A 14,270-nucleotide genomic window follows, 5' to 3' on the forward strand; every position below is an offset into this window, starting at 1 on the left:
CGGGCCTCTGCTGGTGGCAGATAAGGCAACATCGAACACAATCTCTATCTGGGAAGAATATTTTATCATCTCTGCAACAGACTGTGAAATGTAAAGAACTAGAAATAATCATTGTTTAGTCCAAGGAGACATTATAAAGGCATAATTTAGCACTAATCCCCACAAAGAGTATTTTCTGATTTCACTTTAAAGCATTGCTACTCTACTGATCATGTGGTTTATTATTTTTTAGGACATTCTTAGAGGCTCTCTATTATGAATTTATGCTATGAGGCAGGTGGGCATGTAAAGAAATATGTGCACCGATACATATGTATGTACTTGTGTTTATATTTAGAAGAAGAAATTATGCGAGCAGTATAAATAGATAACTGAATCTAATTGTGCCCCCACCAGCCACTTAAAAGCAATTTGAAATTACCTCATTGCACCATTACTGACAATGTGTCTGACATATTAATACTTCATTCCCTAAAACTCTGAGAGACTTTGGTCGATGACCTAGGTAAGTAAAGCTAGGTAAAAAGAAGCCACCTTCAATAAGCCAGAAGCCCACATGCATTAGCACCTTTATAGTCCAATTTTTGGTGAATCACAATAATTCAGATTTCAAGAATGCAAGTCTGTTGAGGTTCAAAGAGACAGGATACATCTGCATTACAAATTTCTCAAAAGAAATATAACTTTAAATAGGCAATGAAGATTTTTAAAAATAAGCTAGAAGACAAACTGGCACCAGTGAACTCTTTCAGAATTCCAGTACAAGCTTAATTATATATTCTTATTTCAAACTATTGTGTTGGTTTTTACATTTGAATTCTGATATAATGGGACTTGGCTCCTTTTTTTCCCCCCATATTTTCTAGTAAACCAGGCAAGCACTCACTTTCCTATCTATTCTAAAATTACTAGGCACATGCATCCATGAATAGATCATGCAACATCAGTATATTGACAATTTGCTAATCACCTTTACTGTAACAATTTTGCAATTTCAAATTCTTCGCAAACATTGTTAAGTACAACAAATTATGCTCTGCTTCATTCCAGTTCAACATAATGACAATGAACCCAGACACATTCTGGTGTCCCAAGAATTTTATTGAACAAAAAACAGGGCCTATAAATTGTAGAAATAACAACTCCTTTGCACTGTTCTCTAGGGTAAAATACATGTTTTACTTGGTGTCAAGGTATATAGTATATGCTTCCAAGTTAGGACTAACAGCAAATAAAAATAAAGCAAATGGCTAATTGTTTCAGTTTATAACTGCACTTTATGGCAAAAAAACGGGAATAATAATAAAAATGACATTAGGAATCATTAGTCAAGGAAAATGTGACTCTAGGTTATTCAATAATTGACTCAAATATTATGCTATACTTTCTTTCAAACATGGCTTTTTAAATGTTCTGTAGTTCTTAATGCTAAACTCAAACCAGGATTTTGGTAGAAAGATAGCGTTGCTCAGCAGAGAGTTAAAATAAATGCAGACATCTTTTTCAAAATTGACTTTAAAAAAATTTTTTTATAAAAAAGAATATCCAGAAAACTTTAAGTTTTCATTGTTAAGACCTCTTCAGTGGGGGCGAGTTTTAGAGCAAGACCATTGGAAATAGGTCTCTGTGTGGCACGATGGAGATTCAGATAGTAACCTTACACTCATATCTACATGATGCTGATGAAGAAAGTGAAAACCATTATTGACTCCCAATAGTGTGGTCCACCATCTATCTTATTTGAGAACAAGCAAATCCGTTTAAAAACTAGTTTGATCTACTTCATGACAAAGGTTTGAAGAACAGTATTGAAGAAAATAATCAGGATGAGGATCAAAGAGTATTTTCCTTGCAAGTGCTTTGTGACTATAAAGTAAGGAACTATGTTCTACACATTTCTTATGAGTGTAGATTTTATGATGAGAAATATAAATGGAAAATGTCGTACAGAATTTTTTTACATCTACCATAAAAGCAAGAGATTGCTAACAAAAGCACTCTCAAATTTTCCTACATTACTTATGCTTGTTATGGAGATGTTTCTTTCTTCAATGGTAGCTCCCTATCAGAAGTAAGGGAAAGATGAGCTTCATTTCCCATGATGCTCAAACCTCTGAGCCACAATTTGGAGTATGCAATGGTAGCAGGTTTGGCCCTGTCCTTCAGGCACTAGAGAAAGCCAGGATAACTGAACCTGAAAGTTCTGCCTGTTTTTTTTTTTTTTTTTTCTTTACTTTCCATGAAAGCATAGCCTTCAATAAGGACTTGGGAAGCTTCAGTGTATTTGGGAAAGATATTTCAGGAAGCAAGAGTTCAAACATGAGGAGAGTTATATACAGAAAGACTAAAAGCCACTGAACTCGTCACCTCTGTGGGCAACTGAGGCCTGTTCTCACTGAGAATCCTTTTACAACCTTAAACAATATGACTCAGAATAGTTTCTTTGAACAATAGTAACTGTCCACCAATTTTTCTCCCCCTTTGGTTGAGGGCTGCCTTCACAGGGTATTGACTTCCCCATATAGTTGAAGTGCCCCGTCTAAGGACTCAGTAAATTCATGTGGTTATGGGTAACAGGTAAGTTGGAGGAGCGGCACTATTATGGTAGCCATTTACCAGACCTTTAGCAGAAATGTGAAGGGGGCCCAAGAGATAAGAGGTGCCAAAAGGACTATACTAGTTATCTTGTCTTATCGCTCAATGCTAAACGTCTACCAGCTCTACAATTCTGTCAGGAAGTCCATACAAGTACCTCAACTTTAAAACTCAAGTTTCAAAGAGGTATTTTGAAGATGAACAAAAGTTTCCTTAGCTTACTTTTCTTAGCCTTATAATGCCATCCTGGGCCTGGGCATCAGAAGTGATTTCAAAAAGTGCTGTTCCATCTCCATCAATGATGTCATATGATGACTGTGCATTTTCACCAATATCCTGATCATTGGCCTTCACCCTGCCTATTGCAGTGCCAAGAACCACGTCTTCTGGTACTGAGAAGTGATACAGGCCTTTGAAAAGAGGAGAAAAAGGAGCGTCACACAAATTCCAACCATTCATTCATTCATATGACAAATATCTTTTGGGCACCTCCTTTGTTCTGGTCATTCCTTTATTTATGCTACCAATAAAATGATAGAAGAGACAGAAATATCCGTTTCCATTGTGGAATGTTCAGTCTTTTAACTGAATCAGAGACAAACAGTTCCCGGAAGAAGGCATGATCCCTTTTCAAGACTCTTCTGAGATATGAAACTTACTCAACCATATGTTTACCAAGTGTATATTTGGAGCAGCTAAATCAAGACTATTAGGGAATCTATGTGTGTATTTTTTTCCTTTTTGCTGTATAATCACATTTATTGCCCATGGGGATATTCTTTGTTGCCAACATAAAATATTAAGCTAATTTCAGCACAGAAAGATGCAATGTGTAACACACTGGAAGTCACTTTTGAACTTACCTTTATATTTACAGACTTTTAGACCGTTTTTGATAAAATTCAATTACTGAACTTCTGCTGTGCCCTGCAGCAAGCTGTTCAGACACATGAAACACTCCTCTTGTTGCTGAAGTTCTCATTGCTCTAAAGACAAAAATCCTGCCTTCAACACTTCCTAGGTGAAATACAATCAAGTGTATCTTCACTCTCATATTGGGGCAATAAAGTGTGTCTAATTAGTGGCATTAGTCCATTTTTAACTCAAGTCACTTTTGTTGTTATACTGCTGTCACTCACTTTCACTGGTGTAGAGGAAGCTGTTGGTGTCCCAACCATAACCCCTGGCCATTACTACTGTAGTGTACACCTGTCTTACATCTAACTGCCACTCCTGCATTTCTTTGCCTGAGGGTTATTTCTGGCCTTCAGAACCCATTTTGCCCACTGAATGGCAGGCCAGAAATGCCAGAAAATTAATGCTTCCTGCAGAAGCAGCCCTCAAAGACTCACAGGAGTTAGTATATAAAATTCTAGGTCTCTCCATTCTGTGGTAGGATAACTTTGAGTTTTTTCTTTTCTTTTCTTTCTTTACAATGGTCCAGAGTTTCTCCAATGGGATAAAGTTCCAGTAACCCACAGTAGTAGTAGCTGGCTCAATAATGCACCTTTTTGTGTGTGTGTGGCTATTTCTCTCTCTCTCTCTCTCTCTCTCTCTGTCTCCTTTCTCCACTGGCATTTCTTGGTCCTATCTCCAAGTTAAACTCACAATCAAATTCTTGTCTCAGTGTCTGCTTCTGCGGAATCCAAACTCAAAAAACCAAAAAGTTTTAGGCCCCTTGCAACCACAACGAGGGAAAATTAAACATTCAATGACCTAAAAACCCGAAAGGAAAAATCAAATCTGGAGAACATTACCTAATTCTCGTTCGAGCTCAAATCTACTGAGTCCCTCGGATAAACTAAGGCTCATTATACTCAACATAACAGTAAGGTTTCTTCTAGCCCTAACACTCCTTTACTTAACAATGGGATAAAAACATCTTTCTTAGAATCACGAAGTTATAGGACTGGGGATTGAAACATTTTCCAAGTAGTTTTGCCATAAGGTAGGCACTGAAAATCCTCACTTCAAGCAAAGTCTCCCAGTTTTCTTGTAATTGGTGTAATGATTCCATTTTTCACAAACTTTATATTCCAGGTAAGGTTTGAGATGAACCCTTTTGGTATGCTTATTAAATAAATAAGAGAGCCAGGGGCCATGCCGTGCTGCTAGTTCTACATGGGGAGTCTTGGGAAGCCAAACAAATGGAACATTCCTTTATCCATTCCTATTCTGTGCCTGCTCCTCATCTCTATCAGTGTGATCATACTTCATAGTTATTATCTCTAAGAAAAGGCACACGTTTGAAATTGATCTGCCACTATTGGACTGAATAATCATTTTCTTATAAAGAAATATGGCATCTTGCTGTATTCACTGTAATGCAATTGCAAAGGCAAAAAAAGTGAGGGAAAGATGAGAAGAAATGGTGTTCTCCATTTCAATAATTTTGTTTAAATGGGTTGCATTGTTATCTGATTTACGAATTGCCAGATGTAAAAATTCTAAAATTCTTAATGAAAATGCGTCTCCTCTACTCTTTCTAGCTTGGAATTTCTTCAGATAAATCATCAAAGATACCTCAAATGTGCCATTTTCAAGCTCACACAGATTTCTCTCTCACTCACTCTCTCCTTCTCTCTCCCCACACCCACCTTCCCTCCTTTATCTCTTTAAAAATCAGATTTCCTATGGTATTTTCTATACCAACAAATAGAACCAGCATGCATCTAATCTCTCATGTTAGAAATGTGATCATCCATCTTCCTCAACTGAAAATGCAATCTATCCTTAGACTTTTGTCCTCTCTAACTCAACTGTGCATCACACCCACACACTTTTCTCTGCATCCAACACAACCACCCTTGCTTGCCAGGGCTACCATCACCTTTTATGTGAATGATTGCAAATAACTCTTTAACTGGCTGCATAGCAGAGAAGACAATGAAGGAAGGCCAGATTTAATTTCTTTCCAATTTCCCTGGAACCAGAGCCTATCACTCAAGCTGCAATTTAAAATCTTTAAATGGTCTCCTAATGATCTTAGGATAAAGGTTCTCATATTTCAAATGGCCTTAAAATCCAAGTATGGCTAATTTCTGTCTAACCTAACTCTCCAGACTCTTGCTGCAGCACTTTCCCCAGCACGCTCTGCTCCAGCTGCAGTGAAATTATTTCCATTCCCATACACGGCTGTACACCATCCTTCCACAGGGCTTCTTTTGTTTTATTATTGACAATATTTAAGGTGTACACTATGATGTTTTGATAAAAGAAACCACTGCCTTGGAAAGATGTCTGCCCTTTCATGTTCATTCCAGGATTCTTCAGAATACCAGAGAAATGGACATTACCCAAGTATCCACTGACAGATGAATGGCTAAAGAAGTTGTGGTGTATATTTATACAATGAAACATCATTCAGCTTTTAAAAAGGAGATCCTGTCATTTGCAACAACATGGATGAACCTAGAGGATATTATGTTAAGCAAAATAAGTCAGATCAAAGGAAAAAAAGTTCTGCCTCATCTTACTTATATGTGGAATCTTAAAATAATAATAATAAGAAGAAGAAGAAGAAGAAGAAGACATATGTAGACACAGGGCCTTTGAACATCTTTTTTAGCTGCACTATTCATCCTCCCTCCCATGGCTTCACCCTGTTCCAACTAATGGTATTCACTTTTTCATATCTCAATTCAAGAGTCCCCATGTCAGATAGGCCTTATCAGATCATGTCTCTGTCATATTACTTGAATAAATGCTCAGAAGAAAGTGTTCGATGAGAATACAATAAAGTTGCCAAATAATGATTGTCTCCCTGATTCTTTCATGTTGGCTGCCTAGAATGCATGCTGTTGAAATTTCCAAGGGAGAGCATGGCTTTAGCAGGGGAAGAGTAGAGTCTTACTGATGTCCTCCCAGTTGCAGGAAGAAGGAGTGTACGTTTTGCAGCAAGCCTACTGCATATTTGTCTTCCCTACCTTGGGCACTAGATATTTGATTTCCTTTATAAAACAATGGGGCTAATAACAGAGCAATATCTGAGCTTCATTTTCATCACCCTCTCAAGCTTTCAGAAAGAGAGATAGTGTGCAAAAGAGAAAGGAGTGCACAGCTTGCAGTCAGACATACTGGTTCTAATTCTTACTTACTATATGTTTGATGTTTGGAAATGTTATCAACTGCTTTGTAATCTGTAAAATGGGAATAAGTTTAGTACCAAAATCATGCCATACCTGGCACATAATAAGCCACTCAATAGGTGCTGTCAGGTTTTTAAATATGACTAAAAATTATAATATAAATTCCAATGGAAACATCATACCAAGATTCTCACCCAGCGCAGGAAATTAACTTACTCTGTGCAAACTTTGGAGGATTGTCATTAACATCAGTAAGAGTCACTGTAAGTGTCGTGGTCCCAGACAGGCCACCAGAGTGTCCACCCATATCTTTGGCTTGGATAACAACCAGGTACTCCTCCTTGGCTTCTCTGTCCATGTTGGGAAGGGCAGTTTTTATAATAGCTGAGGGGGAAAATGGAAGAATGGCTTTCAGTCAGAGAGCTAAATAAAAAATGAAAGTATTAATCTCACACACGCACATAAAGAAACACACAAGCATACACCAAGTCCCTACTCAGATAATTTTCTGTGTTCTTCTGACATTTGATCGGTGTGTGCCTGTTATATCAATGAGAAAGATTGTGGTCATAGACATTTACAGATAATTTGCAAAAATGTGTTTTATAATGTACAAAAAAGAACTTGCAAAAATATATATTAGAAAGTAAACTGAATGACATCCCTTGCCTACCAAATTATAAAGCGTATCAGAACACAGTCTTGTCCACCCCAGAAAACCCTGGAAGTGAAAGAATCCTCCAATTTATCACAGATCCCAATTCCCCTAAAAGAGGAGTAAACACACAAATAGCTTGAAGGCTATGAGGTCAAAGATAAATTATTCTGAAGTTCACAAATACATTAGAGAGATGAAACAAATAAATGCATCATTAGAATCAACTCAGATGAATAAAATAACAATCAGAATTAATATAGTCAAGTGTCTTAAGTTCTAATCTACTGTTCAACTATATTTATATTTTAATTGTTTAGATACATCTTCTCTTTGTAAAAGTGTAGCAAATAGTTTAGAAAAATAGGAAGATATAGGAAAAGGTGAATACAATATAAAATTACATAAAATACAATAAAATAATCACTGCTCAAATCTTAATGTTTTTTCTTCTGACATATATTCAGGGTTTTATGTGGGTTTGTCTGTTTGTTTCACTGATAATTTAATACGCTTGTTAAAGATCCAAAATTTGCTTAGATCCTCCTGAAGTTATTTTGAAAATCAAAAATCCTTATTTAGCTCTCTCTCTCTACCTCCACATAGCTTTTTCATAGATAATGCTGACATTTTGAGGTGCAAAATTACAAGGCCATGATATGCACATACACAGAAATGTGTGTATAAACATTTAACCACAGACATGATCATGACGTCGGCAGCATTCTGAGACTTTCTTTTTCTCACAGGAGATGTTTTTTAAAAACTTCCCCATCACTGGGTTGAAGTTCACCTCATTACTTCCTACAGTTGCATAATTTTTCACTGTACAATATACTAGACGTGGTTAAGGCATTCTCATACTGATAAATGTTGCAGGTATTTCATATTTTCCCATGTCACACAACTGACAGATATATTCGTATGATAATATTGTATTTTTTTCCTGCATTTTTACTTAACTCTATGTCATAAGATGCCCCTTACCCATATTGCTAAATGTCCATAATAAAACTTGTTTTGACTAGTCCAGAATACTTCTATTGAATTGCTGTGTGTTACATTTCTGGTCAAGGTAAAAGGAAGACATCCAGATTAAAGACAATTTAACCCCTTCACTTCTAACCCAGGGGCACTATACATGTTCAATTCAAATTAAAGCTGAGCCATTGCCTCGGCCACTTCTGAAGTTGTAATTCTTTTTTTTTTTTTTAATTTATATGGTTTATTTCAATCATCTGTCTGTAAAAGCATTGCAAGGAGTTCAAGTCCCTGAATCATTTGAGTAGCAAATGAGTCCCAAGAGTGACCAGGGAAATACAATGCACCTACACAGGGAGCAGGCTCTGGGGAGAACTGTGAGTTCTTATACACTTTATTAGACTCTGACACAATTTAATAATAGGGCTTCCCATTCAGAGAGCACTGAATTAGATAACCTTGCTTATTTGCAAACATTTGTAATACTATGATGATATTTTTCAATGCAATACTTTGTTTCAGGATTTGATCACATCATAATATAACTCATAGATCATACCTCTATAGTTAAAAATAAAAACAGAAAGAAAAGTAGAAATATATCAACCACTCAGATTTAGATCACTGTGAGGCATTTTTGAGAAGAAAACAAACAGATAAGCAAAACACAGCAACAAAGATAACAAAACCTCATTATATCAGCATGTTGAGATACCAAGATAGCTAATCTGCTATGAATATACATTTTTATAACCTAGAATATTTTCATTAGGGCTCAGATTTTCAGTAAAAAAGATAAGAACATTGTTTTCCTCCTGTGACATTTACATGAATGCTTGTACCACCACATTCTAAGGTCATCACTGATTATGCCACTCATTGGACTTTGGAATTTGACATGGAGCTTCTAACAATCAGAGCAAAATAACGTCATTCTCCAAGGAAGGCAGCAATATTTTTCAAGAAAGTTGATGAGGTGAGGTCTATGCATGAGACTTTTCAGGTTACCTGCGTGAAAGAACTCCTGCAACTTCTCCGAGTCAAAAAAAGATTGGTATGTATTATTCTCATCATTTCTTTTATATGTTGTGAAAGTGAAAATGTAAAATAAAACAAAACTGTGATATCTCTCAGGCATTTGGAATTAAAATAGTTTTTTTTACTCACTTGGAAATAACACCTTTGGGTTAGTGTCTACGAGTTAGATCAGAATATGAGTGAAGCATTGCAGTGGAGAATGTTGTTTATCAAATAGAACAAGAAATGCTGCATGGGACTTCATCAATTGCAAAAGTCTTTTTACCCTCCCGCATTGAGGTAAGCAGCTTCATGCTACCTAAGATGCATACACAGTTGACTCTTGAACAACACGGGAGTTTAGGGGCACTGACTCCACGTGCAGTTGAAAATCCATGTGTCACTTTTGACTCCCCTAAAACTTAACTGCTAATAAGCTACTACTGACCACAAACCCTTCTGATAACAGTCAATTAACATATAAATAGAATAGTGTAAGAAGCTTGTGAACCGGAACAACTCCCTCTTGAACAGGGGCTAGGTAAAACAAGGCTGAGATCTTCTGAGCTGCATTCCCAGACAGTTAAGGTATTCTAATTTACAGGATGAGATAGGAAGCCAGAACAAGATACAGATCATAAAGACCTTGCTGATAAAACAGGTTGCAGTAAAGAAACTGGCCCAAACCCACCAAAACCAAGATAGCGACAAGAGTGACCTCTGGTCGTCCTTACTGCTACACTCCCACCAGCACCATGACAGTTTACGAATGCCACATCAATTTCAGGAAGTTACTCTATATGGTCTAAAAAAGGGGAGGCATGAATAAACCAACCATTGCTCAGCATATCATCAAGAAATAAACATAAACATGGGCAACCAGCAACCCCAGGGCTGCTCTGTCTATGGAATACCCATTCTTTTATTCCTTTACTTTCTTAATAAACTTGCTTTCACTATTCTACAGACTTGCCCTGATTTGTTTCTTGCACGACATCCAAGAACTCTCTTTCCGGTAATAATAGTATCTACACACATTTTATGCATTCATGACATTCACTTTTCTTAATGTTTTTAACATTCTAGGCTACCTAGTTCATCTGTCAATTTTTCCAAATTGTTGAAAATCTCAGAAAAAATTTACAAAATATTTATTGAAAACAATGTACATGTAAGTGGACCCTCACAGTTTAAACCTGTGTTGTTCAAGGGTCAACGAAATATTTTCGAGTTTGATTCCTCTTATCAATGTTCCCCTCATAATTGAAATCAAGCAAGTTTGCATTTTTTATCTTAGTCTTAAGCTTACCAACTTTGTGACCGTGAATAAATTATTAAACTCATCAAAACTCCATATCCTCTCAAACAGAGATAATAACCAGCTTCTCACTGTGGATATTCCAAGATGATGTGAGATAATTCAGGCCAAGTTCTTGGTACATAGTAGTTACCCAAACATACTGTTTCCCTTCCCCAGCCAGACTTTTCAATGCTTATGTGAATGGTGGTAAGAGTACAGAATATTCTACAATTGCCCCTACAAGTCCACTGCCCAGCCCTATCCACCCAGTGTTGGCATGGAAGGGTGGCCTTAATAGATTGCCTCAATTAATTCCCTTACTCTCTGGCTTTTTGGTAGACTCCACCAACACACATTAACCTGGGAGGTTGTGCAAATGACTCCCCCAAAGACTCCTACAAAGACTTTATTCCTGTATTTGGCCACTCAGGTTATTATTTAGAGATATCATTGAAGTAAAATTCTATCTAGTGTCCAATAACTGCCACCTTCCTTTGCTCCTTAAGGTCTAGGAGTCTTGATGGTACTTCTATTGTTAGCATCTGGTGTTGCATTCTTCCATGAAGGTCTCTTTTAACCGGGCCATACCTTTGTCAACAGTCCCTTGGTTAAATTCTCAATTGCCTCTTTCCTGACAAGATCCTAAAATATGTGGTTACAAAACTGGGACTCTGTCCAAGTACCAAACATTTTGCCCACATGTTACTCTTACACAGACATCTATAGTTCAAAAGTACTTCAATGTAATAATGTACTAAGGTCCAGGCCCGCTCCTTAAGAAGGCAGGGCAGATTGTTTTCTTACCTGTAAAATGAGAGCAATACCTATTCATTTAAGTGAGTTGCTCAAGATGGCCCCACTGGGAAGCTGCACCTCTGAGAGTCTTTGCATCTCCTCTTTTCTTCTACAACATTGGGAGTAGGTTTTCTGATTTCTAAGGCGAGTAGGGAGTCTCTCCAAGATTTCTTTAGAACATGCAGCACAGTTAATTGGCTTCAGTTCAAACTGAATAATGAACAGCTCTTGCTTTCCTGAGTCCACTGCCTCTAGTCTCAACCCCACGACTAGCAGAAACTCATTAAAAAATCCAAGACAGAATTTTTGGAACCCTTTTTATGCTATTTTGTAGCTGTAAAGGCAGAATAGGGGAAACTACAATTGCCCTGGATCCTCTTATTTTTCTCTTTGTGTTGGGCTTATCTACACATATTACTTAACTTTACTATTCCTATTCACAATGTATTTCACTTCCATAGATACTTAAAGATATTGACAAGCTCCTAAAATAGAAGATGAAAATAGCCTTACTATTCCCTTCTACTTCTTTTCTCCTGCTTTGGCTAACATATCTCCCAAGCACTAGCAGCTTCAGGATGTTTCTTTTAAGGAAAGAAATGTGTTTGACAAGAAACTCTGTGTCCAATAAAACAAATTCATGAATAAACAAAATTATGGACAACAGATAACTCCTCTATTTTAAAAATCATTGTTTGGTATGAAACACCACCTAATACAGAGCACAAACTAGAGTAATTAGGCAAGACTGTTTTCAAATTTGAGAAGGATTTAAATTCTCAGATTTGAGAAGTTAAAAAATTTGAACTGTGAATGCTAAAAAAGACTGAAATCTTCAATAAAACGGCATTTCTTAACCATTTTCACCTTTTATTCTAAAAAGCCAGAGAGAAGATTCTGACTCACTATTTGCCAAAATAAACTCATTTAAAGCAAATTTTGATGGTGCTACTTTATTAACGCCCCATTGCCCAAGACATAAACTGTGTCTGTCTTTTTTCATAAATAGTCAAGCAGGAGTAGTGTCCATGTCCCTAGCATGCTTACGGTCACATATTGTCAACACTCAGCAACATGTTCAGAAGCTCGCATAAGTTTAAGCTTCCATTACGCCAATGTGGTGACAAGTTAGGGGTTTCAAGTTCGGGAGAAGCCATACGATAAAATGCTTTCTTCTGAAGCAATTAGTAAAATTCTTGATGTGGATACTTGATAAACAACCTCACAATAAAGAAAACAACTTAGATCATTTTTTCCAGCATAGAAATTCAAGGATAAGACTGTTGAGTTGATAAAATTATCTGATCACATCTTTTATTTTTTACTTTTATAAATTTCCAACAGTAACGGTTCTAGGATTTAGATTTAGACCCTTTCATAATCAGCTAGCCTTGGACTAACAAGAGAACATCCCTCGGACAAACTTTTTTCCTTGAAAATGGGGGGTTATAACATTTTGTAATTTTGAAAAGGAAAAAATCACACTTGGTGTTCAGGGCTACCCAGCCCTCCTGGAGTCTCAGTACCTTAGGCTGCATAGCATTTCCAGATGAGAGAATGCAAACGATTATACATTAGAAGTTTCCCTGGAATTTCATTTTGAAAATTCAAGCAAATAAGAGAATTCAATTAATGAGAACCCTCCATTCTCCAGGAAGTTAATTCAATGGAAATTTGAACCTGGCACTTGGGAGTAGAAGAAGATTAGGGGGTGAATTCTAGCAGAAGAATTACGAGGAAAAGGAGGATCATCTTGTTTGAAACCAACATTCATTACCTTGCTGTGAACAGAATGATGTGTTTGATTCTCCTGTATTTAAGACATGATTTTATCTTTATGTTATTCAATCAAATCGAGATTTTCGTGGTTCAGGAGTTTAAGAATTTAAATCCTAGACTGGCCTAAGTTCCTCTCAGTGCTCAACAGCTGTTTCTTATGTCTCATCATCCAGGGAGTACTTCTGATTAGAATCCAGCTTCAGTCATCTCAAAAACATTAAACTTGTGTGTGTGTTCTTTTTTCTTCCCATTGTCTTTGGCGTTATCATTTGAGAAGCATTTTGTATCCGTCACGAAGATTTCTTTTTATAATTTCTGTGATATCACCAGATTGAGAGGCTTCACAAGAAAGGCAAGGGGATGCTGATTGACTCTTTTGTCATTTTGAAGGCTGATTACTGTAATTCACTCTTCACGGGTCTCCCAGATTGTGCTGTTCAAAGATTGCAGTTGATATAAAATGCTGTGCTAGACTCCTCTTTTGAATAAGACTTGTTGAACACATTATCCTAGTTATGAAACCACTAGCTTTGTTATCCCCAAAAACCCTTTCCAATTCAATATGCAATTATCATTTTATTATCTGTGAAAAGGGGTCTTTTACTTATGAGGTTAAGTGAAGAAAGGTTATAAGAGACAATTATTTTATAAGTGGGGGGGTCATGTACTGCACCCATAGTTTCTGCTAGCTATGTGATTTATACTACATGCTACCAGTTATGAAGAATAAAGTATTTATAACCAGACATACTTCCACACACGCCCACCTTACCACTGAATAACAGAATCACAACAATGTCAAACTTGCACAGATATACTGCAAAGGAAAAAATGCAACACTTAGATAAACACATTAGAAAATAATTCGGCCTCCATAAGGCTGAAAGAAAACAGCATTTCCCTTTCTTTGTGACTAATAATTTATGATTTAGATAGATAAGGGAGATATTATAGAGGAAGATAGATAGATAGGTAGATAGATAGATAGGTAGGTAGATAGATAGGTAGGTAGGTAGATAGATAGATAGATAGATAGATAGATAGATAGATAGATAGATAG

General features: G+C 36.7%; 1 protein-coding gene across 1 annotated transcript in view; it reads right to left on the reverse strand.

The window, feature by feature from the left end:
• CDH8 (cadherin 8) overlaps window positions 1-14,270 on the reverse strand; it is a 382,964-nt gene that overhangs the window by 164,489 nt on the left and 204,205 nt on the right. The window contains exons 8-9 of the mRNA XM_023209860.1: window positions 6,900-7,067; window positions 2,818-3,005 (exon numbers count right to left, since the gene is read on the reverse strand). Coding sequence (XP_023065628.1) covers window positions 2,818-3,005; window positions 6,900-7,067 — 356 coding nt within the window. The remainder of the gene's footprint in view (window positions 1-2,817; window positions 3,006-6,899; window positions 7,068-14,270) is intronic.

This window comes from Piliocolobus tephrosceles, chromosome 17 (assembly GCF_002776525.5).
Source record: "Piliocolobus tephrosceles isolate RC106 chromosome 17, ASM277652v3, whole genome shotgun sequence".
Lineage (NCBI taxonomy): Eukaryota > Metazoa > Chordata > Mammalia > Primates > Cercopithecidae > Piliocolobus > Piliocolobus tephrosceles.